Source organism: Melanostigma gelatinosum (genome assembly GCF_949748355.1).
Source record: "Melanostigma gelatinosum genome assembly, chromosome: 5".
Classification (NCBI taxonomy): Eukaryota; Metazoa; Chordata; class Actinopteri; order Perciformes; family Zoarcidae; genus Melanostigma; species Melanostigma gelatinosum.
In genome coordinates, this window is record NC_136638.1 from 18,084,104 (window position 1) to 18,110,188 (window position 26,085).

A 26,085-nucleotide genomic window follows, 5' to 3' on the forward strand; every position below is an offset into this window, starting at 1 on the left:
TATATGTTTTGTTAAAACCCTCTGTCCTAATCTGTGCCAGAATTCAAAGTACCGTAGTAAATGGTTCACTCATGTAACAATTGAAGTGAAAATAATTATGTTTTACAACAAATAATGAAATTATTTATGTTTAAAAGTGTTATTACATTGTTTCTTATGATTTGCATGTATAAGTATGTATGTTTACACTTACTAACTAATTCATAAAGAATGAATCCAAGTGAAAAAAGTAGATTTTTATCTTTTTTCACCACAGCTGCCAGGATGAACTTTTTTTCTGTTATAATATACAATAGAATAATTCAATCTTGTTTTTCTGACATGCTTCATTTGTGGAGACATCAGTGTACATACATATCTGTAATTTATCTTCAGCAATGTTTTACACTGCATGGCTGTGTGTTCCTCACACGGTGCATTTACTGTTTCTTTTTATGGTTTATTCCCACATCGACCCTGACCACAGCATGAACTGTATGCATGCCTGAGAAAAACATCTGTAATTGATGATAGACAGTACAGTTACACAACAAACGATAGGGCTCCCTACGAGTGGTATGTAACAGCATATCTGTCACTGCATGGACAGTTTATGTAAGTCGGATTCAACTGTGGAGATGCCTGCATGGCTACGAATTAACTCAGAATCATTCACGTCTCCTCTCTGATGCGCTGTTGAACTGTGCATCATGTCAATGGCACTGTGTCCTTGGTATTATTATACTTGGACTGACGGTTTCATTGTATTTAAGTTATATTGAATGTCCTAAATATAAACATATATATTTTAATTGATTTGGTTAATGTTGCTGTAACATGTAACTCTGTTACCGCTAGCCATTTGAAAAGCTGACTAGGGCTAGTTACAGAGCTTGATTCAAGTTCTTCCTACTTTTTTTAAAGGGAATTGAAATTCCCTCTTGCATTAGTGTGTGAATGATACCAGTTCAGCAGGATGTAGTGTAACACAGCAGCACTATGTAAGGATGTGATTCAGTCAGGGGAAGGATCAGCATCAAAAGCTGCTTGTTCCGAATAAACAGGGAACATGGTGATATCCAGCGCTGTGCGGTGCGGAGCTGAGATGTTGTTTGGGAGTTTACAGGAACCCCTGCCTATCCTGCCTTCAAAAGGCCAAAAAGCCTGCCCCCCACACAAAGACGCAAGTTGTATAAGCTTCAGTGATTGGCCACTTGAGTTGTTAAGTTTTCTTTTCTTCGTCACACACACACACACACACACACACATTTGTAGACTTACAGCAGGGTCCAGGAGAAGGGAACAGAAGAGAATTCGATTTCAGCATATTTGGTGATACCTCACATAGACCAGTGGTTCTAAACTGGTCTGGCTGCGGGACCCACCATCACCCCTTAATGACAAGCCGGGACCCACGACCCAAATTATATATATATATATTCAAATTATTTATATATATATTCAAATTATTTACATATATATATATATATATATATATATATATATATATATATGTTCAAGAAGTCTAGTAATGTCTCTGTGTAGTAAACTGTCAAATCAAGTAAAGAAAGTACACATCAATTATATTTTAACAATTATTCTCATTTTTCAAATTTAACTGGATGGATTATAAATAATACATAGAAATACATGAAGAAATGTTCTTCTCATATCAAGTAAAATAACGGCTGGATTAAAGAATAAATTACGTAACACAATTCATTTTAGATAAATTATGTTCACTGAATTGACCTGCAGCTTTAAACTCAGTTCATTCAGGATGAAGTGAAAAAGCCACGATATTTTATTTTTCTCATCTTCTAAAAAGAGAAAGTAGTGTTGGAAGAATTCACCTCTATGAGTCTGTCCAGTCAGAGTCTAATGACTCTGGTCTCTCTGGACGTTTTCTCCTTTGGAAATCGTTCTATGATTTGACTTTCACAACTCTCACTTCAACTGCTCTGCTCTCTGTGTCCTCGTCTCTCCCCGTGTGTCACGGTGTGTGTACATCTCACTGAGTTAGGAAACTTGTCAGAATGCCCATATTTGATTGGCTGAGCTGCATCACGTGATGTGATTCACAACGCATTGGTCAATGTTTTTCCTGCACCGCTGAACAAGTGCTGTAAATGCTGGAATAATTCCGCTGCATAACAAATGCCCTTCAAAATAAAATCACAATTTTCTTCTTTTTTTTTGTCAGGCAAAGGCCCACTGAAAATGGGTCCGCGACCCACCAGTTGAGAATCACTGACATAGACAATACAATGATGTGAATAAAATAAACATTGGCAGTTTAGCATGCACAGTATCACAATACAGTGCATCCATTGAACATTTAGAGATGCCACTTCCATCAGTGTGGTTTTCAGGCTACTTGGGAGTTTCTCTCCTTTTTCTAATGGGATTCTCCTTGAAAACACGTGTCAGCAACAGTGAGCATGCTGCTTTGTAATTCATGCAAATGTTTGAACTAAGCAAGTACGTTATGTAGTCGTTGCTGAATAATCACATTAATTGTGACACTTTGCAATTTGCAAAAACAAAGCGGTTCTGAATAATTGCAAAATTGTTGTGAGGTTGTGACAAGTCTCATAGGGAACATTTTATTCGCTGCTTTGAAATACAAACAAATCTAACTGTCAGGGATTTCCATTGACAATACGCTGAATTCCACCTCAGTTTGATGGCCACAAATAAAACAGTCTCTTTAAAGTTGAGGATTTTGCAGCAAATGATTGGCTGACAGCAAAGTTAAGGTTCAAGCTCTCCTCCGAGAAACAAACAGGAAATACTTCCACTTGAAGGAACCCTTGAACTTGGAGTCGGTCAGAGTACACAAGACAAATTGTGTTTTTGAGTTGTCATTTTCCTGGTCTCGAGGCAGCACGGCCGAGTGAGCAAACACGATCTACCATCCCAGTCATTGTTTAAAGGCTCGGGTAAACAATGTAGGCTAAATTGGCCTCCCTCCTGCGTGTAGCCGAGAGGTCCAAAGTTCACTTATGAAACCACAGAACACCCGTATTTGTTTTGCACGCACGCACCACACAGGTACACAGTCACACTCCATTGCCACAACACTGAGAGATTCATATCCACGTATGCGTGCAAAAAAAGAAACCAACGTGCACCAAGACACGTAGTCACACGGAAATGGACATGTATTTGATATGCGCGCAAATCTGAGGTGATCGACATATGAAGACAAAGCACACACACAGACACATGCATACAAGCATACACTCTGTTTTGGTCTCTGTCTGGACGTGTAGATTGCCAGCGCTTGGCAGGCGGCTGCTTACATTCTTAAGACACTGATATAGAGAGATTCTTCACCAGCTTGACACTTTTCTTAGGACTGAGCTCTTTTATGTTGGATGAGATACACTTAAGAAAGAAATGCTCTTGGAGATTTAAGGATGAACACTGCTAGGAGGTGAGATCGAAGGAAAAACAGCTGACTCAATTCTGTAAATGTCATTTTCTGGCATCAATCAAAACATGAGAACATGATGCTTGAGATCTTTTTGGAATGATAGCTGAGGCTGACATGAAATCTCTAATCAGATCTGTCTTATTGACGTAGGGAATTACGTAAGAGCACTCTGTTGTTTTGGAGATGGACAGATTTGCCCACGTAAGCAGTGTCCGGGAGCCAGTAAGTTGTCACCTTACCTATACCCAAGTCACAGAGTCCAAGCATTGCAGGACAAGGTTCCCATCAGCTTGGTATTGACTCTACACCGTGACGGCACAGCAAGGTGAAGCAGTACAATTCATTCAAAATATGTTCCCTGGAAAGCAATTAAAACTATCCAGAGAAACTTATATAAAGAGGAAGTGACTGAGGGGTCAGGGAGGTCAAGCAGTCAGGCACTGCACCCCAGAGCAGCGTACTGATCCAGGGTTGTCGTTGGCTCCAACCCCTATAATAACACCACAGCACGCTGCAGCGCATCATGAAATGTGAGAAATACACCAGGCTCAACTTTGTTGTTGCAGAGTTATTGCACAAAAGTGCAAGTATGTGCCAGGGTGTTTGACAGAGACCAAGTTGGAACTCTGTCTTGGCATTTTACCGGCCTGTAATCTAAAATCTATCCATCATACAGTGAATCTAGTAACAATAAGTATTTGCCTGATTAAACTTAAATTGCGTCATTTCTGGGGATCCACAGATCTTGGACCTTTCAGCGTATTGGTTTCTGCATAAGATTTATTATTATCTCGATAGATTCTCATGAAGATGACTGATTTTTTTTTTTATCATTTAAAGCCTCTGGCCCTCTTTGTTATTCCAGTAAATTAACCTGTGAATTGTAAACGAAACAAACATCAGTTACGCTATGCAGGCTGTTATGAGAAACCATGTCAGGATTTGCAGAAGTGAAACGAAAGCGGGTATTTCACAGGTTCCCACACCCACTGGACAACTCATGACACACACACACACACCAAGTACATGCACCCCGTAAAAAACGGCAAGTCATTATCCGTTTTTCCCAGCCTACGGGACTGATTGTCTTCTTCACACCGGTTTAATGGCCGTGGTGGGCTTTCTTGGTGAGACTGTAATTATAATCCGACCGCAGAGGAAGCAGCTCGCTGTGGCGCCTGCAAGGTATACCTGGCAGCCTTTATAATATACAAATCAAAATAGTAACAGTATGTGCTCCTTGTGTTTTTAAATGTTGTGTGTTGGAGTGGCACATTTCTGAATGTATCTGATTTTTGGCCATGTAACTTTTGTATCTTGCCTGCCACCTTGTGTACAGACGTTTGTCCTGCTGTCTGTGTCATCAGCCTCGTTTGTTTTCAGTTCTCTAACACCCTCTTTGTTCTTGTCTGTCTGCTCCGCACGCCTCCCCCTCCAACAGTTATTGTTATTCCTGTCCTTTCACACAGTCTCTGAGCAGTAAATCCTATCTTCCTGGCATTCCCCAGGTCTGCCTGAGCCCTGACTCGAGGTAATTATGCTGTCTCAGAGCTGTCTCGTCATACTTTGTGCCATGTATGTCCATCTGACGGACAGAGGCGAGTGATTGCGAGACTGTACTGGATATGGATGCAAGGCAGGAGGGGTCACAGTGACACTTGTGTTTACTCTGAGCTGTATTTACGCAGAAAGGGTGACCACACAGTGATGCTGCCCGATCATGCCCTTCCATCTTGTTATTTAAAAAAAATATTAAAAAGCATTTCGGAGCAGAACGTCTGTCTGTTTCAGTGCTGAAAGCAAAAGTACAAAATATTCAGTCACACACACACACCATGCAGAAACTAGTTTTGTTATTTCGTCTGCTTTATTAAACTGAAAAAGATGGGATTTTGTGTAACACAGCCCATGTAGAAGCACATATTATAAGTAGACATGTGTATGTGTGTGAATGAGCAGATATCTTATGTACATCTCATGAATGACCTGTGTTCAGGCAGATTAACACTTGGCACACTGACACGCCCATGACTGCAAGATATGCATATTTCCTGTAACATAGATACAGCGAACCACATTTTGAAGCAGTATTTCCTCTATTTGACTAAAAGGACACTGTGTCACTGTGTGACTACAGAATATTAGCATTCATGTCGTGTTATTTTGATTTCTATTCTCTCTCAGCTCTTCCATCAAAGCTGTCTGTCTGTATATAAAAAGAAAAAAAAAAGGCAGAAAGTCAAATTTGTGCAGTAACAAGAATCCACGGTATCGCCTGTCCTCAGTTCACCAGATACTGTCTGTCTGCGCTCTGCAGCCCGAGGACAGCCCTTTGCTTTGTGTTGGTGACTGAGCAGGGAGCCACCAAAACAGGGAAATGCAAAAATGAGGGCGAGACATGAAGAGGGGGAGGAGAAAAAGGGAGGGAGGAGAGGGCTTTCACAGCTATTGTTGGCCAGTGTTTCCTCTGGCTTTGGCTGTACTCCCAGTTCTTTCGGTAAACTTTAAAAAAAAACATGGTTACCTTGCGATATGGGGGGGGGGGGGGAGGGGCATGCAGGTTTGTTTGCAAAAGAGAGAGAGCGATAGTCTTAATCTGGCAAAGGCCTCAAATCTGACTAAAATGACTCCCTATTGGCTTTGGGTTTACTCAATCAGCAAAACGTTTTGGCCCGTTCCATCTCGTGAGTTGCTGCCGCACATGATGCGGTGGAAGCCTCAGAGAAACACTGTCATGTGAAAACACCATTTTAGAAGGTTCAGCATTTTCTTTGGAAGCAACGATACCATGGACACGATGATTCAGCATTGTGTTCTAACGATGAGTGATAGTTAGGTATGCCAGATAACAACCCCACCTGTGTTTATATGATGACACATCTTAGAGCTGGTTCAGTAGAATGTTGTTCCGCAGCAACAGTGCAGACATCTGCAAAACTCGTTAGCCTCTTATCACGGGGACGACATCATAAGCTGAATCTAAGTCTTTAATCTGTCCCACTGCACGACTCTTTGTGTTGGTGACAGGCAGCGGGTGCCATTGACTGTTTAGACTGCAGGGCAATGTGATATGCAAAGAAGAGTTACTATGTGAACATTTCACCAATGTGCTCAGGCCTTGGCTAAACTGATCTGTTTTCGAATAAAATTCAAATGCCAGTTAAGATGCCAACATGAGGGCAAATTAATAGAATAGAATAGAAAAGTACTTTATTCATCCCCAAGGGGAAATTTGTCGTGAAGGGGAAATTTGTCTTTGGACAAACAATTTGGAAATGAGAGTCTCACCTCAAAAGACGGGCCCCAGGAGAGGCGCTTAACGATGCTGTTTTCAATGCAATGGCCGAGATATTATTGTACTCACGGGGACAAGTGCTGCCTTGTCTGAATCTGATATGATTTTCTACATATTTGAATATCAAAAGGAGGAAGTATCCAGCTTGTCTTTCTGTTTTTATTCTTTCATATCAAGCCCTTGCTAGCTGTCAAAGAATAACAGCAAGGGACTTTGTTTTTTCATCAGGGTGTTTCTCTGAATTTCCCACTGATATGAGCTACAATAGCATCCTCTCCCTCCAAAGGGCTGGGAAGTGGGCCCGTGAACAAATAGAGTCCTAGAAATACACCAAACCACTAAATGGATCAGATCATGACACATTCATCTCGATTTAAAGTGATAATTCTGCTGATAAAATCATGGAAAGAGCATTGAAGCCAGTGTTTTTCCAACACTTCTGTTTGTTTCTAATGCAACCTCGGGTGAGAAAATGACTCAGCGCTCAGCCAGTAGACCCACAAATTATTCATGGTTGGAGGGTCAGAACGTTCGCCGATTAATCGCTCCAACCCAAAGAGGATCCTCATCCCCCATATGCTACTTGGATTTACCCTCAGGCACGAACTGCTCCTTAAATAGTGCTCCAAATTAAAAAGATAGTTTATATTGTGGAAAATGGCACCATACCTCATTTGTTGCATATTTGCTGCTTTGGATTTGAATCTGCACCTCTAGAAACTCTATTTTCTTGACTTGTTTCGGGTGACCTGAGCACCGAGCTGTAACTGTTTAGTTTAAAAGGGGGTCAACTGTCTCCCTGCTCAGCTCAAGCTCTTCTACAGCAAAAGACGCTCCTACTGATGTCAGAAGACCTCCTGATCCCAGCTCACTTCCACACCGTCGGCTCGCAAGTAACGAAAGGTTGCGACCTCGAGTGTTCCATAAATGTCACTCTTTTCTCTCTCTCTAGCGGTGCAGGCTCCACTTCCCCTTATAGGAAGCCTTTGTGTGCATTGCAGGCCCCTGAAAGACTTGTGTCAGGGACGTGGATGGAGGCCCGGATTGAATATGTGAGTGTGTGTGTGTGGGTGTGTGTGGACGAGTATATGCACAAGAGTGTGCGAGGGACAGTTGAGAGGAATACACAAAGAAAGGGAGGGGAAGAGAGTTTCAGCATTCATCAACATTCCTCCCCGAGTCCCACACTTTCTTGGCATTGGCCTTGCTGGTTCCTGAGCCCAGCATCTATTACTCTACAGCACAAACATCTACACGCTTTCAGAGGGTCGTTGTTTAGCCTAAACCCAGACTGTGTAAGCACCACAGCATGCAAACATAATGATGATCTGTGACTCATTGCTCTCCATGACACCGTACTGGAAGGAATGCAGAAAGAGGTCATTTAATGTCACTGGTGCTAATTGCTGCTTGTGATGGCACAGTAAAATGACAGGGGATCAGATACGACCGGCCCGGCCCGCTCCATGGTACAACTGCTTCTTTTAAACACGGCAACGCAAGGACAGAAAATCGCTCTTGGACAGGATGCATCTTGGTATTTTCGCTCATTTAATTCTGCTCGTCTCTCTCTCTCTCCCTCTCTCTTTCTCTCTATCTCTGCTGGGGAACAGCCAGAAAAAAATCACTGAAACTTGGCAAACACTCGTTTATTTTTCTCTTTTCTCTCTCGCAGGCTTTTGTCTGCCAGAAAGGCATCCACGGGGCGAAAAAGGGCCTCGTGGAACAGCTCCACCTTTTCAGCCTGCAACTGGGACCAAACTGGTCCTTAAACCAGCAAACCTCTAAAGTTGTCGGGAGGGGAACTGACTTGATATTAAGAGCCATGGTTGTATGCAATAAACTGCCCATAGCAACAGCTTTATTTGTTCATGGTCGGTGACTCACCATGATAACTACACTTGCCCTTCCTGGAAAACAATCTGAACATTTGGAGGTCTCTGCTGCATTACCGGTACATTTTTTTTCTTTTTTCGTTTTGCAGTTTCTTCTGTTTTCCTGAGCTCCTCTCCAGCTGTGCAGGAACACTTGAAGCCAATGAGAGTTTGGAAATTTGGATGCAGTAACGAACCATATTCATTACACTGAAGTCTGAGTTTGATTATGGTTCATTTGGATGTGCCTGTCATTTGGCTTTTTTTCTTTTAGAGCATGTACACTGTTAACTGTAACTCAGAGTGGCAGTTCTATTAAATTCAATTTCTACCAAGCACTGCCTCTGCCCGCAGAAAAAAATGAATGTTTTCTTGATTTAGCAAGGACGTTTTTTTGCAAACCTAGATCCATCCGATGAAACAAACTCATTGCACCAGGGCGTGAGCAGGTTGCCTAAAATGTTCTGCTCCCAGCGAGACAGCTGTGTTAACTCTCTCACTTGCTTATTCTTTCTTATCCTCTCAATGTTGTGCAAAAGCCCAAATGAATGATGCAATTATGGATGACAGTGAGGTTAAGGTGAGGCGTGTTGAAACACCACTCAGGTACTGTAGATTAAATTAGGGATATGATTGTGTGATGGGAAGCAGATGTCAGAAACTCCATTATAAATCCAATTACAAATTTATTTTTTAAACACCCACATTCCATAATTGTTTAACGGGCCGAAACAACGTAATGCTGCTTAACTGAGTTTGACATATGCTCCCTGTGTTCATGCTCCTTCGGACCAAACACTTACCATTTGCCCATTGCATTACGAGAGCGTCACGTCTGGGAAACATTACTCTTCTTCTCTGTTAGATTGCACATCCACCCCAAGAACTCCGAATTGTTTACTGAACACAGAAGCACAGCATGTTGCCTAACCTGCAGATGTTCAGCAACTTAAAAAAAATGTAACACGTGATTGGTCCTAGTGCTGCAACCATTCCTGTGTTCCGGAAAGCATGTCCTCATGACCTGCAGAAGCTCTGAGAAGTAATTGTTTTCTTTCCCAGACACTATGAGCACTTCTCAGTAATGGGCTGTGGCAACACCGTTGCTAAAGTATGTCTAATACTAGCTCTGTGCCCTGCAGGGGGAAACACAGCAGTGTTTGTGTGGCTGTGTGTGTGTGTGTGTGTATGCACACTCATGGATATTTGATAAGGCTGCTCTGAGCTGAGAAAAGATGATTTCTGATGTGCTTTCTAATTTTCCTGCACTTTAGTCCCTTTGTGTACGTGTGTCACTATGTGTGTGTGAGAGAGAGAGAGAGAGAGAGAGAGAGAGAGAGAGAGAGAGAGAGAGAGAGAGTGTGTGTGTGTGTGTGTGTGCACCCAGGATACATCATGTACCCAACCTGCATGTGAATAGTGCCCAGGGAGAATAAGAGAATAAGATAAGGCTAATGATAGGCTTGGCTCAGTCCCATTCCACAAAAGCAGCGTCTGGCTGCATTGTGTCGCAGACTATTGTGGTAAGAGACAAACTGACAACAGCACTTGGGATTATGGAACAGGCGTCCAGAGAGAAACAGATGGAATAAGCATCATGAATCTGAAATGAAGTCTGCCAGTATACTTCTAAGCGATGCTGGGGGGAAAAAAATAAAATGTAATGTTGAGTTTCAGAACAAACTATTTCACTTTGGATGCATGTTTAAAGTCAGTCAAACTTTTATGGTCTGGACATGAAAAACATTTGTTTTCACTCCAGATCTACTGTTCTTCACCTCAGCCAAACTTTAACTTGGCCCGTAGTAGCAGGGTGGGTTACCACATTCTCACTTCTCATGCAGAGTAAGAAGAAAGGCAGAGTGGGAAACCCAAACCTTGCCATTGAAAATAGCACAGAATGAAAATGTGAGTGCAGCGCTCAGCCTGGGTGGTACAGAGTGTGCAACTCTTATAACTCCATTATTTCAGCTTCCCTGCATCTACACCATGAACTATACTGAAGACAATACACATATTTTCCGTTGCCTGTCTGAAGGCGCAGGTTGTCGAGTGCGAGCTGCAGTCTGATGAAAAGAGAAAAACGCCTTGTGTAATTGTCACATATTGACTGTATGACACCATAACTCACCCTCAAATACAGGGCTGTGTGTGTGGGAGTGTGCGTGATGAAAGTGTTGACAGGCTGCCTTATTATCTAAATAGGCGCCATGATCCAAACAGATAAGGTCGCTGGCACAAGCCATGGTCACTGCCCCCCCCCCTCCCCTTTCCCTCAGACTTATATAAGTCTCACAGACAAAAACAACTGAGATGGAGAAAGAATGAAGAAGAAGAAAGACAGAGAGAGGGAGGAAAAGATAATGACAGAAGCAAGAGATGTGGAAAATAAAAGAGGGAAGGACTTAGAGAGTTCCACAAACATGAAGCATGGAAGAAGAAGAAGAAGAAGAAGAAGAAGAAGAAGAAGAAGAAGAAGAAGAAGAAGAAGAAGAAGAAGAAGAAGAAGAAGAAGAAGAAGAAGAAGAAGAAGAAGAAGAAGAAGAAGAAGAAGAAAGGGTTTAATGGATGGGCGGTACTGCTTCCCTCTTTTGAAGTATTTGTGGAATATTTAGTTTTTTAAATAATGCTTCCTTCTTTTCATTGTTCTGAAATTCATACTTATTTTGCATGTACTTGCTCCAGGAATTCTTCATTATTTGTTTGTATACGACATTATTCTGGACACATTTTGCTCCATGACCACAACACAAAGAGCCCAGTACGTCCTTGATCAGAGCGTGACACTTTTATTTTTCACTTCCATTGAATTACTTTTGTGTTTTATTATTAGGGTAGGTGTATATTTAATGTATTTTATGAAGATAAGTCGATTCTGGCTGATCAAAGCACTTGTATGATACATGTTGGATCTCTTTTTCATGTGTTTAATGACTTTTGTCAAAATTACTTTTTGGGTAATTTTTCCACAATCACATTGTGTCCAAATACGTTTAGAGGTGAATCCTTTCTTGAAGTGTTTCCCAGCACATGTTGAGGATTTGACTCAGATGACGAATGTTATGAGTTACTTATGGATTTATAATCCACCTCTGGTACATACCGTCCTGCATCTCCACTCTGTCTCTCAGGACAAAGGAGCTTAGCTGGATTCTGTGGTGACGTGTCAACAACAGCATAATGCTGGGTCACCTTTGTGTACTGTATACTGTACAGTAAGTGTGTTTATATGTGTGTGTGTGTGTGTGTGTGTGTGTGTGTGTGTGTGTGTGTGTGTGTGTGTGTGTGTGTGTGTGTGTGTGTGTGTGTGTGTGTGTGTGTGTGTGCGTGTGTGCGTTGCCATAGAGTGTTTCTCACGTCTTCAGCACAGACAGATAAGTTACTCATTCCTTACCCTTGCAGCTGTCAATGAGGACAGGGTTGTTTGATTCAAAGATTGAAGGGCTTAAGAATTTAAAAAACATATTTGCTATCAAGGTCACCATGGAGCCTTTCTAATGACTAACAGAATAGGGGTGGCTGTAATTGTTATTGTCAACAATTCCCATGAAAAGACCAAAATCAACAATCCATGAGTCTATCTTTCCCTGTTCTGTCAGCCACATGCCCATTTGTTCATACTGAAAACATACTGATTTAAAAACAGCTCATGAATGTACAGTTTCATTTTTAAGAAAGGTTATGTAATTCCTCATGTAAATGTTTCTCAAACAAGAGTGTATGGTGTCTTTTTGGGGACTATTTTTCGTCAAGGATTTACAGCAGTAGGGCGATGTATGTGATCATTTCCCAAAACGTTTTTGGAGAACAATGGAGCCCTATGGCACAGAGGATTAGCTATATAAGGTTTTAGCAACATAAATAACACTTGTAAGTAGGATCACTTCATTGTATTTTTAATGGGATTAATTGTCAATTAGAAAAATATTGAATATTGCCAGACCTTGTATTATATCTTAGTATTATATTAGTATTGAATTATCTGTCAAAAACACTTTATGGAACTTGTTAGAAATGTGATGGGTCTGTTGTATTGTGTAAAACAACAAAGTAACATAACTCTATTAAAGGGGCGGGGAATGTAAGATTCTCTGGTTCTTATAACCATCATATAAAAGGTCATTAACACAGAAAGAAACGTTTGCAGCGATCAAAGTAAAGTGCAGAGAAAGAGTTACTGTGACTGCAACATGATTGGCAAATGATGTTAATGTGTTGCTAGGGGAAACCAAATACAGAACCGTAGCGGTGTTGGTTAAGACATGCAGAGCCGTACACAGGAGGTTGCATCAAACGATGGTACAGGGTGTGTCTGTGTGTTTCCCAGTTGACACACACTGATATGTCTGCTGAAGTGGTGTTTGGACAGCCCTGTCTCCAAAAGATTAAGTTGCATTGGGAATTAAGTTTCGGGGTAAATGTGTGTTGTACAACTTGATACCCACTTTATAGAAATAAGACCGTGTTGAATCCACTAGTGGAGGTATGTAGAGTACTCGCATATACCCACACATATACATACAAATACACTTGCACGCAAACCAGTCAACAGAGGTTCCAGGCATCTACTGGCACGGCACCAAGAGCAGCCTGTTCACACAGTCTCAACACAACAGGGCTGTAACTCAAGAGGTCCATTAACAAGTCATTATTGTACATCCCTCTTTAAATTGCTCCCTCAGTGATAAAATCAAGCACAGGGCTGCGCCGCGGGGCAAACACACCAAATACCAAACATGTGTTTGAAAATCTAGGAATTACTAATATTGTGAATCAATCTCTTGCTCTGTCTCTTTTCAACACAGAAGTGGTTTAAAGCCTGTGTTATTTAGGGAACCCATAAAAACATCTGTAAAACAAACACGTATTATAGCTTTTCGCTTCCTGCTGCCCCCTAAAGAACGACTTCCTTTAACTACAGAAAAAGGTTGTGACTTTAACCACAGACGTCTGCAGTCCTCATACATATCAGAGTTCTATCTAACGTCAACAGCACACTATTTTTAGCAAGTCCTGTCTATGTTTCGTCTTTGCAACGGCCTCCTGTCTGGCCGTTTGTCTGTCGCTGACGCTCTCTCTCCAGCTGCCTCTCCCTGTAGCTCTCCCACTCCCTGCCCTGACGTTGCTTAGACCTCGCCTTTGTGGCCTTTGTTTGTTACGGATTGACTCCTAAGACTTGCCTGGCCATGAATCTGTTCTTCCACCCCAACATACTTCCCTCTGCCTTCTCACCACTAATCCCTGTTATATGGTCCGCATCTGTGTCTCCTGCCACCTGCAACCCATGCAGTTATGTAACTCTCTGCAAACTTCTGTCGGACCCATTTTTCCACCAAGTTACACAATTTCATTTTGTTGCAAAGAAGAGCTTGGATCAAAGACAATGTAATTGGATACAGGGGCTGTCATCAGCAACGATGTCTTTATCATGTATTCGCCTTTTATGTGGGCAAAACAGCCTCACTCGCAATGGATTGTGTTGTATCTATGCATACCTTTAGATCATGCTGCTCTCTGTCTTCGTGATTGCGTTGTAGCAGTAGAAGGGATGTGAAGTTTGAATTTCAACACTGGTGCAGATTCACTCTGATCCCTTCGACTGTTACAGCTGGTCGTATCTTATGGTAATTCACAGGCAATGGGTGCCTTAATTGTGCTGTATGTTTGTGATGAGTGTGGCCGATACTCTGAAGATGCTTTTCATTGTATAGCATCTGTCTGCCAATTTTACAGCGGTGGAGAATACAGAGGAAGCACTGTTTTGTTTGCCTTATCCTTACGTCTTCTAGGGGTGGGGGGAAAATCGATACAGCATAGTATCGCGATATTTTGCGTGGCGATATTATATCGATACACGGACGCCAAGTATCGATCTTTTATTCTATAAACAATTTTTTTTTAAATTTTAAAAATCAAATCAATTGCCTTTTCAGTCCACCAGATGGTGTTGAGTTGTTTTCTGGCGAGGTCAGCAGAGGTGCCGGGTCTGCGTGCGTGATTGGTGGGAAGTTGGTCGAAACAAAGATGGAGACATCAGAGAAAGAACTCAGATAAAACATGTTGTTGACACAGTTTTCCTTTGGGGACATAATTTGAAGTTGAAAAAAGTAATAAATCGCAATATATGTTATCACAATACTCAGAATATCGCAATATCGCGATAATATCGTATCCCAAGTATCGCGATAATATCGTATCGCGAGATCTCTGGCAATTCCCACCCCTAACGTCTTCCCGTCCCTACCTGATGTGTGTGTTTCCATACCGTCACAATGTTGTCTGCAGAACAAGCCTGAATACACGTTGTTTACACCCACGTTTCAATAGTAACGCAGGAAGTCTAGAAAGCATTTGTACACAACAAGCACATCCAGAGAAGGGCATGGAACTGGGTGCACTATGATCGCTGTAACTTCTCCAAAAGTGTGTGTCTCTTTTATAACTAGTCTTTTATGCAAATGTTTGCCCTCAAACTATGCAGGCAGAGCTGCCCTGTATTCAGCTCTACCTTGACTGATAGGAGATATTTTTTATAGGTGTGACCTACATGTAAATTATTTCAACAGGTCCCTCTACAGTCATATCCAAGATAAAGAAGGTATAACCTTATTATCATATTGTATTGTAGAGAATTGAATGACCGAAATGTACTAAAACTAAAATATCAAACCGACTTATTAAGCAATAATGCAGACTGAGATGGAAGTTGTTTTTCTGGCTTGCAAACATCTCCTGTAGTTTCACAGACATCATTTTACTTTTGGGAATTGTTAGAATTGTTAAATATGCATTTGTATGGATTCCTGGATGGCTTACACATGGAAAATACACTATCCCTAACCTCCACAGTGGATCACCAAATGTAGGTCTTGGACTTCGCAATGCTATTTCGTGTTTTATGTTTTGATCACAGGGTGAAGCTTTAAAGTGCAGTGGGGTCTCTGACACAGCTGGATCCTGTCTCCACTCCGTTGTGGGAGGGGCTCGGTCATGTTCAGTCGTCAACTGGACCGAAGCCAAAGATCATCTCAGGCCAAAGTGAGGAACGTTTAACACTGTAATGAGGCCTAGGCTTGTAAGAGTGTTAGAAGAATACATACTTATGTCACATCAGAACATCAAACCTAAAAGAGGTTATAAACTTCCCCATCAGAATCCTTTCACTGACAATTTATCATACAACGCACGAACAGGTGACACGATGTGAACCTCATCTCCAATCCGGAAATTCATTTCAGCCATGCAACTTCTTGCAGACACTTGTTATTGTCTCCTCCAGAAGATTCCCGTATGTATTCAGCCGTGTCTGTGCGTGTCCATCTCTGTTTCTGTCTGTCTGTCCACAGCTAATCTCACACACTGCTGGACCAACCAGCATAATTTTTTTGTGTTCATTTATAAGTCTTTCCTCAAGGCACTCCCTTGGTTGCGGTGATTCACACTTTTTGTTTTATTGTGTTACTCCCTCAATGGCTGCTGACTCCTCACTACTCTTAACCAGCCGCTAGGGCCCACAAGTTATCAATAACTGCTTCAGTTTGGACTCTTGCTTCCATACGGATGAATTATTGTTCCTCCATTCATTTTCACGCCTAGATAAGTCAATTGCGTGCGTGTATTTATGTATGTGTAACTACCGCTTAGCAAATGACAAACTGGACCGAGCGCTGACTCTGATCTTGCGTGTACGCACGTAAGATGGGAGAAATAGACTTGACGCGTAAAACACCTCAGGTCGTGGTTACACCTGTGAGACGCAGTTGGCACGCAAACCTGCACAGAGCCGGTGCAGACAGCCGTATGGATTCAAATGAGAGCGGATCTGTTGCGTAAGACGTGCGAGGGAGAAACATACCTGACATGTTTGCAGTCTCGACGAGGGGTTGGATGATTGTGGTTTGTATTCATCGATGAAACATTACAACAGTGGCTGTTGCGGACACTCTACTAAATGCATTTCTCTTGTCTTGTCCATGAACCTGGAGGGAGCTCTGCAGGCTGAAGTGTGCAAACGCTTCTTCAGCCCTGTCATGTGGTCACATTGGTTGCTGCTGCAGAGAAAAACTCTTTCATGAGGTCTTTGACACTTTGTGACATCGTCTGTGCTGCCGTTAAGTTATTTTCCCTTTGTTATTTTGACTGCTTACTGACTGACTGGTCAAAGACCTGAAGTCCTGTGTGATCGCTGCCATGTGATGGTGTTTAGTGACTGCTGAGTACAGACTGACTGCCTGAGGTGAAGGTGTGGAAGAGTGCCTCTCTCTTTGCAAGTGTGGCTCTCTAAGCCTCAAAGTAAATCAACACATTTTCTCTGGTTTCATCACAGGTCTCTGCCTCAAACGCCAAACTCTCTGAGCACATTTCTGTGACCCTCGAATCATTTACATAACAACTTTGCTGGCCACAGCCTCTGCCTCTCACTGGTATTCAACGAGCCCAAAAGATGTCCTGGCATGCTTCCCCGGGCTATGCTGAACCTCTCATTCTGCTAACAAGTGGCAAATGGGTGTGATGGCTGCTCGGCAGATTGACCACCCAGGGTGAGGTCACAGTATAAACCTCGGCCAGGCTTTCATCGGGAGCCGGGCCCCTTCGAAGCATGCACTCAAATAAAATCGATGAACTTGTGCAAACCTCGGCTTAGCAAGGCCGCTTTCTTGCTTCAACTGACAGGATTAGACTGCAAGCACATGCGTGAATGAATGAGTGCGTTTGTGTTTCTGCATGGAAAAAACGTAAAGGGCACACGTTTGAAATCAATGTTTAAATCCTGCGAGAAAGCTTATCCACGAAAGCCACATGATCCGTGTCTGCGATTCCCTCTTGAGAAGGGCAGCTTCAGGAACAAAGTGTTCTGCTTATAGATTCTGTTTGTCAGGTAAACAGTTGAGCTGACACAGACAGATGCATGGCGTGAGTGAACACATTGCCTCTGGTAAAAAAAAAGACATTGGCACTTACAGCCGGATTTTTCTCTTCCCCAAGGAAATGCCAATCCTGTGTGTAATTTTACATCTGAACTGCGGATACATTTTTGACATGAATAGATAAGGTGAACGAGATCAAGATATGTAACTCTGTGGTTGGTGAAGAAAAGCATGAAGCGAAAACGCTGTGTCATTATGACAAAGTCTGAACAGCGGAGCAGACAAACACTGTTACACCTTTAAATAAGCCCTGCCGGCAGGCATTACTCATGACACTGTATACACTGAATACAGTGAATAATAACTCACCTGAGCATCTCCAAGTACAACTTCAAGCCTACGAACATGTTCAAAGTATTGAGCTGCAGTCCGAATCCAAAGTTTCTCCACCCCTTGTTCTTCATCCTCAGAATCATAACGACATACCCTCGCTATCGTCAATAAATCAAGAACAGTCTGTTCCTTCATTGACTAACGCAGCTCCACAGCAAGAACGATATCCCCCAAAACCGTGTCAAATTAAAGAGAATTTAACGCGTTGTTATGTAAGATGGAAAACTAAAGCGAGTGCGTCAGCCAGAGTTAAACCCTGCTGTAGACTGCAATGTGTCGGGTATTAAAAACAAAAGCTTTTTTCTAACTGCCCAATGCTGCACTGATAAGTATCGACAGCTAAAAGCTGCAGAATCAAGTTGCGCACAGTAAATGGTTTTACTTCTATTGTATGGTCTAATAATCAATCATCACCACAGCAGATATGAACAGTATGTCAAATATACAGCAAAGTTAAGGCTGGTTAAAATGTAACTTATTTGGCAGCTTGGCTCCTGGATAACTCTGATAAAGTACTGATAATACCTCTTGGCAACAGAACATTGCTGATGTGATGACATCTGCAATTAACTGAATCTATAACAAACACCATTACTGTTCCAGGCACATCTTATCTGGGTAAACACCATCACAGACTTTCTTTCTGACCAAATATGAGATTTTACCTGAGAGAGGTCACTTAATAATATTATTATTTTTTAAAGAATTCACAGAGTAAGCACCTTATGTTATAACATGTTGTATTATGCTGCCTTCCTAAAAAAGAAGAAAAAAAAACATAAATTAGAATTAATGTAATTCAGTAGTAGTAATTCAGACTTTTTTTACGTGAATACTTTTTTAAATATTTGGTTGAAATGAAATGTTTCCCATTAAATGTCAATGGAACAAGAACTAGTTGTACATGCTTCTTATAATGAGGAAATGGAAATGAGGAAAAAACTCAACGGCGCTAAAAGTCAGTCTGTCACTTCCAGTAACAAGATTCCTTCTGTACACCACCATGAACCAAAAAGAAAACCCCTCTTTTATTGAGAGAGTATCATTCAACATACGTATGTCTGAGATATTTGTTATGTCCTTTAACACATATCTCTGTTTTACTGGCACAGATGATGACAACTTCAGAGTATATGACATTCAAAGGTGACTCTTACGATGATAACAGGTTTGTGTCGTGTTTACTGCCGTTTCCCTTCTAGATCTCTGCATTTTACTGCTCCGACAACCAAACAGACCAATACATAATCACAGCTTCTCAAAGTAAACACTGGACAATAACTTCTGGCTCGGGTTCAGGAGTTCAGCGACGGTCAAAACTGTGGCCGACTGGAAAGATGGTAACTGGTAATTTGAGGCTGAGATCATTGAATGCAAGCTGCCAAACTAATTATCCGACTGACAGCAACTTTGTAGTAGGACATTCTCTTCCTCACAAACTGTTGCTTCAGAAGAACTGTATTTATTAAGCGTTCTTTTTAGCTTCGATTTTGTTTACCTCTCTTCCCGTATTGTGATTTGAGACATGCACATGTAGAAGTGAAAAGCTGGACTTCGTACTAAATGTTCCAAAGAGAATAACTTTCAGAACAAGTTCAAATTTCATGTCCTAATGACATCAGCCTCTATATTAAGTCGTAATCTTATCAGATAAGCGTGTACCTGTCAGCTGAGCAAACAACAGACATACCTGTGGAAGAAGAGCAGTATAGACAGCATGGTCTGGTCAATGTTGCTGTTGCAGATGCCCTCGTTCAGCAGGAAGCAGGGGTCCCTCACCACCGATTCCAGGGAGTCCTGCGTCATGATGTTGTTCAGCTTGTCCGTGTTCAGGTTCTGGTACATCAGCTGGCTACGGAGTAGGCGAAAGTGATTGACACTGGGGCTGGTGGGGCTTCCGGGCAGGCCCCCTGTAGTACCGAGGCCCCGAGCCGGACTGCTGGCCATGGAGTAGTCGCAGCCATTGGCCAGGTCCAGACAGCAACTGCAACAGTCCAGGCCAATGGGCGAGAGGCAGTCATCGTCTGACATCTCTTAGCACAGGTGGATGGAAAGGAAAGACGCCCAGGTGATGAAGGGTAGGTGCAGGAATCTCAGTAAAGGGCTACTGAGACTGAGGTGTATGAAAGAAAGACAAAGTAAAAGACAAAACACGAGCAGGGTGTTTTCCTCAGCTCAGCCTGGGCTGGTCTAGTGTCGCCACTGCAGGACCAGGAAGGCTAAATGGCAGGTTGAGAGATGCAGTCACGCTGGGCCACTCTGCCTGCTTCTATCCCTGAGTTTCTCCTCCTGCGGCTCTGCTGCGTTTAGCCTTTTGTTCGGGGCAGACGCTGCTGCAATGTGTTGCTACTGTGGCAGGAGAAAGAGTGAACGCCCCACACACACACACACACTCACGCCGATTCAGCAGGAGTGAGCTTGAAAGCAAAACCCAGAAGCAGCTTGCTGCTTATCACTTTTTTTTTCCCTGCACTTTTTTTTTTTTCTTCTTCTGTGGTTGGTGTGCCTAGAGACAGAGGGGCTGAGCAAAAAGGGAGGGATGGAGTCAGAGAGGGTGGGGAAAGCCCTTTGATTGGTAAAAAGCATAGCTGGTTACACACACTGGGCCCTCCTCTTTTCTGTTTCAGCTTAGCCATGCACGCATTGAGGGGAAGGCAGACAGACAGAGAGGGAGCGAAGCTTCAGAGCCTACTTGAAACATGTGCAGCTCCGCTGACTCCACCCTGCTGCCATGCTGACAGACACAAGGAGTGGCTGAGTGAGGCAGGCTGCAGGAACACACACAACGACACGATGACATTGTGGTTTTGCTCATTTGTGAAAATTTGGAGTGAGAGTTGACAGCATGGCATTTTATTGGGGTTTTTTTCTTGTGTGCTTTCATCCATTTTGCCTGCCTCTATTGAATATGTTTAATGTCGTCAATAGTAGCATCAGCATAGGCTAATTATGCAATGAAATAAAGTTTGTATAATCGTAATTATTTAGCTCTAGAATTGACTGTGAATAGGTTTGAAGAGTTCATAATACAATACCAATACAGATGGCAATGCTTGTTGTTTTACGACAACATGTTTTTTGTACCAAATCAAGTTATTGTCATAGTAAATGTGTAATGTGTAATGCACATTACTGTCATTAGTATAATTGTGCATGTTTGTGTGTGTGTGTGTGTGTGTGTGTGTGTGTGTGTGTGTGTGTGTGTGTGTGTGTGTGTGTGTGTGTGTGTGTGTGTGTGTGTGTGTGTGTGTGTGTGTGTGTGTGTGTGAGAGAGAGAGGGACTGACAGTGTGCTCTCGACTTGCATAGTAAACATAAACATTACCTAACACTACCTTATCAGGCCTGCCTTGTGTTTGTTCACGATTTAGTCATGTTCCATATCTGTTCCCAACTTGTTTGGGGTTGGGTAAGAGCGTGCTGTGTTCTTGTCCTCCAGACGAGTGTTTCACAAGCCCTGATAAATACCAGGACAATGTCATTGCAACCCTACAGACAGCTCCGGGAGGAATGCACTGCTGAGCCCCTGACCTCGGCCGCTGACCAACAAGTCTGCTGCATGCTGCCTACAGGTCATGCAAGAACAAAACAACAAGATAATTACAATTTAATTTTTTGCACTCTGAGGCAGGCTGCTGCAGTAAAAAAAAGTCCCACCACGCGTTGTTGGTTAGCAGTGGGATCAATTAAGCAGAGAAAATGACTGACCATTGCTTTATTGAGTGTGTAACGATGTCCTCGGGCTGCCTTTGGAAGGACGGGCCGAGGACTGATTTGGGTAGAGACTGCCCTCTAGTGGGAATCTGTTAGAATAGTCACTGATGTACGTGGAACCCTTTTCTGTGAGCATTATTAGCCGATAAGGCAAACACTTTATGCTGAAGAAAAAATAAACGGTGGTTGGCTGAGCTCATGTGGGATGTACAGAATTACTGCTTTAACGATTTAAAAAGCTGTACGTGATTACAATTTGTATTCATTTGTATTTTATCTCAGAATTCAATCATTTTATTTGACTGAGACACCTGTTATTTCTGTAATTGCGTGGCAGTAAAACTAAAGCTCAAATCAACAATCACAAAAGTATTTTTTGAAAGTACCTATAATGGTACAACTGGGGCATTTGGGGAGTAAATAAAAGATTCTTGACAAAACAATTGGATGCAATCATGTCAGTTAAACTGCTGGAATGTTGCCAATACTGGTTGCAACAGAACACTGAAACCAACTGCCGGTGGCAGGACAGTCAGTAGTTTCTGAGATCGGAGGACACGTCTACATTACTAGGACAGAGTCCAGTGACGTAAGTAACACAAGTCAGCCAGTTCATCGCACAGGTTGTAAATAAATCCCCAATTTAAACATATTATCAATACCACTTATTTGATGTTGAAACTAAAGTCAGTGCTCCTGGGAAAAGAAACTGTGTTCATGCAAAACTGTTGGAGGCCTATACCTTAAAGTTTAAAGTTGAATTTGAATAATAAACAGGTGTTCTCAAAAGACAATGCACAAAATAATTGCATTGCCTGAATTTTCTTATTTTGACTTCTCCCCCAAAACAACCCATCCACCTTGCTTTCATCGTGGAAATGCTGCTGCTTTCCTTTTCTTTCTTTTTTTTTGCAATTAAGTCTGTGAGTAGAGTTTTATTGTCACACATATGAATGATGTGAAAAAAAAAAAAAAATTAAATATTGAAGAGGTTAATTTGCACTGAATAAATTGGGTTGACCCAATCAGTGACATCACTGCAGGTGTTTTGACTTTGACAGCTGATGGAAAACACCTGCTTTGACACCACTTATTGGGGTTGTGGCCGGAGGTGCAAAACCTTTGAAGGTTACACACTATAGAGAACTGTGTGGCAGCATAACTTTCACAATGTGTGATTCTGTGTGGACTTCTCATTTACATTTAAATTTTAAACGTGCTGGCAGCTGCAAAACATGTGTAATGCATATTGATCTTGGTTCTCTGGAAGCTTGTTTTTGGAGTTTTTTTCTTTGTCTCTAGAAATGCTGACGGCACCGAGCTAAATAATGTGGACTTGAACATGTGGACTTGACGTGAACAGACGCACTCCCCCAGCTGTCTAAACTAGGTCGGTGAAACCAGCATCGTGAAAGCTCATTGCTTCAGTATCAGTGGCGCATTCCTAAAATCTGTCCAAATAACAGTGATAAGTTCAGTCAGGCCACAAGACATTTGGCCACATTTTGCTCTCGTGTGCAGTTTGCAGGTAAACAGATAGTGGGCATGTATTCTTGATGTACCGTAATAATACTTGTCTATTTATGCAACTACATAATAATAATGAGCATAGTGGCATATAAAATTATTATCACTATAATTGCAATTTCTTTTTTTCAACAGCATGAGCACTTAAATGTGCAGGCTCTGAAGTATTCTTACTAAAGCTTAATGAAGGCTAACATAGAAATAAAGACTGTAATAAGGAGAGTTTGTTCTTCAGACTTTTAGAGTGCACCAAAAATGACCGATTGGGCTATTTACTGTAAGTCTTCATATTTGTTATGCTGAAGTCTTTTTACACTGCCAAGACAAACTTCAGGATGTTGTCTCCTCTGCTTAAAGTTCTTACAGGAACCTCATTAAGCTCTGCCAGAGGGCTTCGTTCGAAACGGACAACATGAGTGCGTATGGGTTGGCACCGATGTAGTACAGCTGAACTTACACCTTCAGTCTGCAGCGATGGGATGAAAGTTGTATTCAGTTCATTTCCCAGTGCCCAGGAACTTGTGAGAAGTGGATTTACCGGTGGCTTGTTTATTGGAATGAGTTTTTATGGGCTGCCGGTTATAAAGTCATCATCAGGGTGAGTCGAAGCCAAGTTTATGTCTCTTCCTATAACTTTAGCTGAATATGACGGATTCCTCGACAGTATATTCTTTGCTTGAATTTTGTTTTGCTTATGCTCACACGCATGCTGTAGGAACACTTTAAGGAATAGTAATATGGGCTTTTATACGGACTGGCACACAAAACACGTTCCTGGCATTAACACTTGTCTTTCAGATGACAAGGCAAAGAATATATTCTCATTTCCAACAAGTTTGGGGGGAAGTTTCAGGGCACACAAGAGACATACTCAGAGAATCCAGCCCATTGCATGACATGAATGGCCAAAGTTGACTCTGCTGGAAGTCAGAGAGGTGGCCCAGTCAATGGGTGAGAGGTTCAGAACAGAGCATCCTCAAATATGTATAAACTGAACCTTTTTATTCATCTTATCTTATCACAGGCAATACAAATAAACAGATTTGATCTCCTTTATCAAAGGAGTCATTTTGATTGTACACCAATCTAGTAGCTGACGTTTCTTCCATGTATTTTATACTGCCCCTCTTTGGCAAACCATTGAAACAGCATTAATGATCACTGTCCATGTAGGTTCTGTAGCTCAGACTGTTTGGATTGTATAATAATAATAAGGGCACATGGTCACACAGAGACAGAATTACCAGTTCACAGCTAATGAGTGTGTTTTAAGATGACTTGAAGAGCTCAATCGTGGGAGAGAATCAAATAGTGGGCCGAAGAGAATGCTAAAGTTTTGCACTTCGTCCTGGATCTTGGGACAGACTGAAGTCTTTGGTCAGAATATCTCACTTCTCTGCCAGCATGGTATGGAGACAGGAGTTCTGTCATGTAAGAGGGGGCCAACTCATTTAAGAAAAGACTGGATGATACCAAAATACGAGTTGCAATCAGCAAGGCGGGAGGATACGAAGGCATGGGGCCAGAAAAACAGAGAATTCATTTGAGTTGAGTCAGATGCTGCAAAGATATACATGAGAAGTTATACAGAGACTGTAAATGACATTCAAGAGGGTACAATAAGGTGACAATCATCCAAGTGCAGTGGATTTTAGCTTTTGAAGTAACACCAATGTTCTGCCGCTAGATGGCAGTGTATGCAAACAGAATATCCGTACACATTAATAACACACACACACACACATAGCTAGTGCTTCATGCGAGGCCATAGTCTGCCTACTTATTTGCATCTGTATGTGTGAACACAGCGTCAGTGTGAGTGGGGCCCCTTTGTGTTGTTTGTAACACTTGCTGTTGTGTGTTGGTGTCGGGTGATTCGGGGTGCCGGAGCTTGATTACGGCTATTATTTATTCAAGTTTGAAAGTACCTTGTTTTTCTACGACACGAAACAATTTGTAGCCATCATCATCATGCTCAACCGACCTTGGTATTTCTGTTTCCAACTTTTGTATATTTTTGGTGCGCTGCAATGCAAATTAGAGCAGAGTAGGTGCAGAGATTGGAGAAAATGTGGCTGCACTGCAAAATGAGGAAAGAAAATTCTGTGGTTTCCAAAGCACTCTGTAAAATATCATTTATTTAATTAATTTCAACTTGAATTTCAAGTGTCAGAACAAGCCGAACAGATGAAAGCCACTATGTATGCTTACCCAGCATTGATTTGATAGACGCCATCACGCTGAGGAAGTGAATCCAAACAGCACAAAATGTTCTCAATGTGATGTAAGTATTTGATTAAAATGTAAAAGAACAGCTTTAAAACGTACAGTTCAACAGTCTGTGGCATAAACATCGACATCAAAATGATTGCTGCGTGTTTCAATTGAACACAATACACTTATTATTTTACAATGAGAGCCAATGTTACATGAACGCATAACGAACATTATCTTTTCTTCAGGTACATTTCGGTGTTCTGCAGATCAGTATAAAGCCACTCCCTCACACCATGGCTCTCATAATGCATCGTTTCTTCACCGCTGCTTCCTCCCATGTGCGCTTGATCTTCTGCCTCAGGCCGTGATTGGCCAAAACATCGGGGCCAGATGGGCTTAAATCCTCCAATTGGCTGGTGTGACATAAGCTTCTCTCGCCCTTCTGAGGATTACATTTGCTGTCCAGTCATCCTTAAGAAGTGTGCCCCACTGCTTAGGCTTGGATTGTGGAAAAGTAAAGCACAACTCTTTACAGGCAATCTCTCATCACAGGAACTTACAGCGCCGAACCCAAGTGGTGAGCATTAGTTGGCTGTGAAGGAGATTCAGGCCATGAGTTAAACCAGGGAAGTAATTACCGCCAGGAAATGGAGGTTTCAACTCTCTTTCCTCCGACTATCAGGCTCGTTCTCAGTCTCTCCAGTGCTCTCCTGTAGCATCTCTTTCACTGTCCAACTTTAATTTCATGCTTTTACTCTTTTCCTTTTTTTTTCTTGAACAT

The 26,085-nt window shown here is 42.0% G+C and overlaps 1 protein-coding gene across 1 annotated transcript in view; it reads right to left on the reverse strand.

The window, feature by feature from the left end:
- Positions 1–20,189, reverse strand: part of tsc22d3 (TSC22 domain family, member 3) — a 31,575-nt gene extending 11,386 nt beyond the window's left edge. The window contains exon 1 of the mRNA XM_079268658.1: positions 19,538–20,189. Coding sequence (XP_079124784.1) covers positions 19,538–19,878 — 341 coding nt within the window. The 5' untranslated portion in view covers positions 19,879–20,189. The remainder of the gene's footprint in view (positions 1–19,537) is intronic.
- Between the last annotated feature and the right edge of the window lie 5,896 nt (positions 20,190–26,085).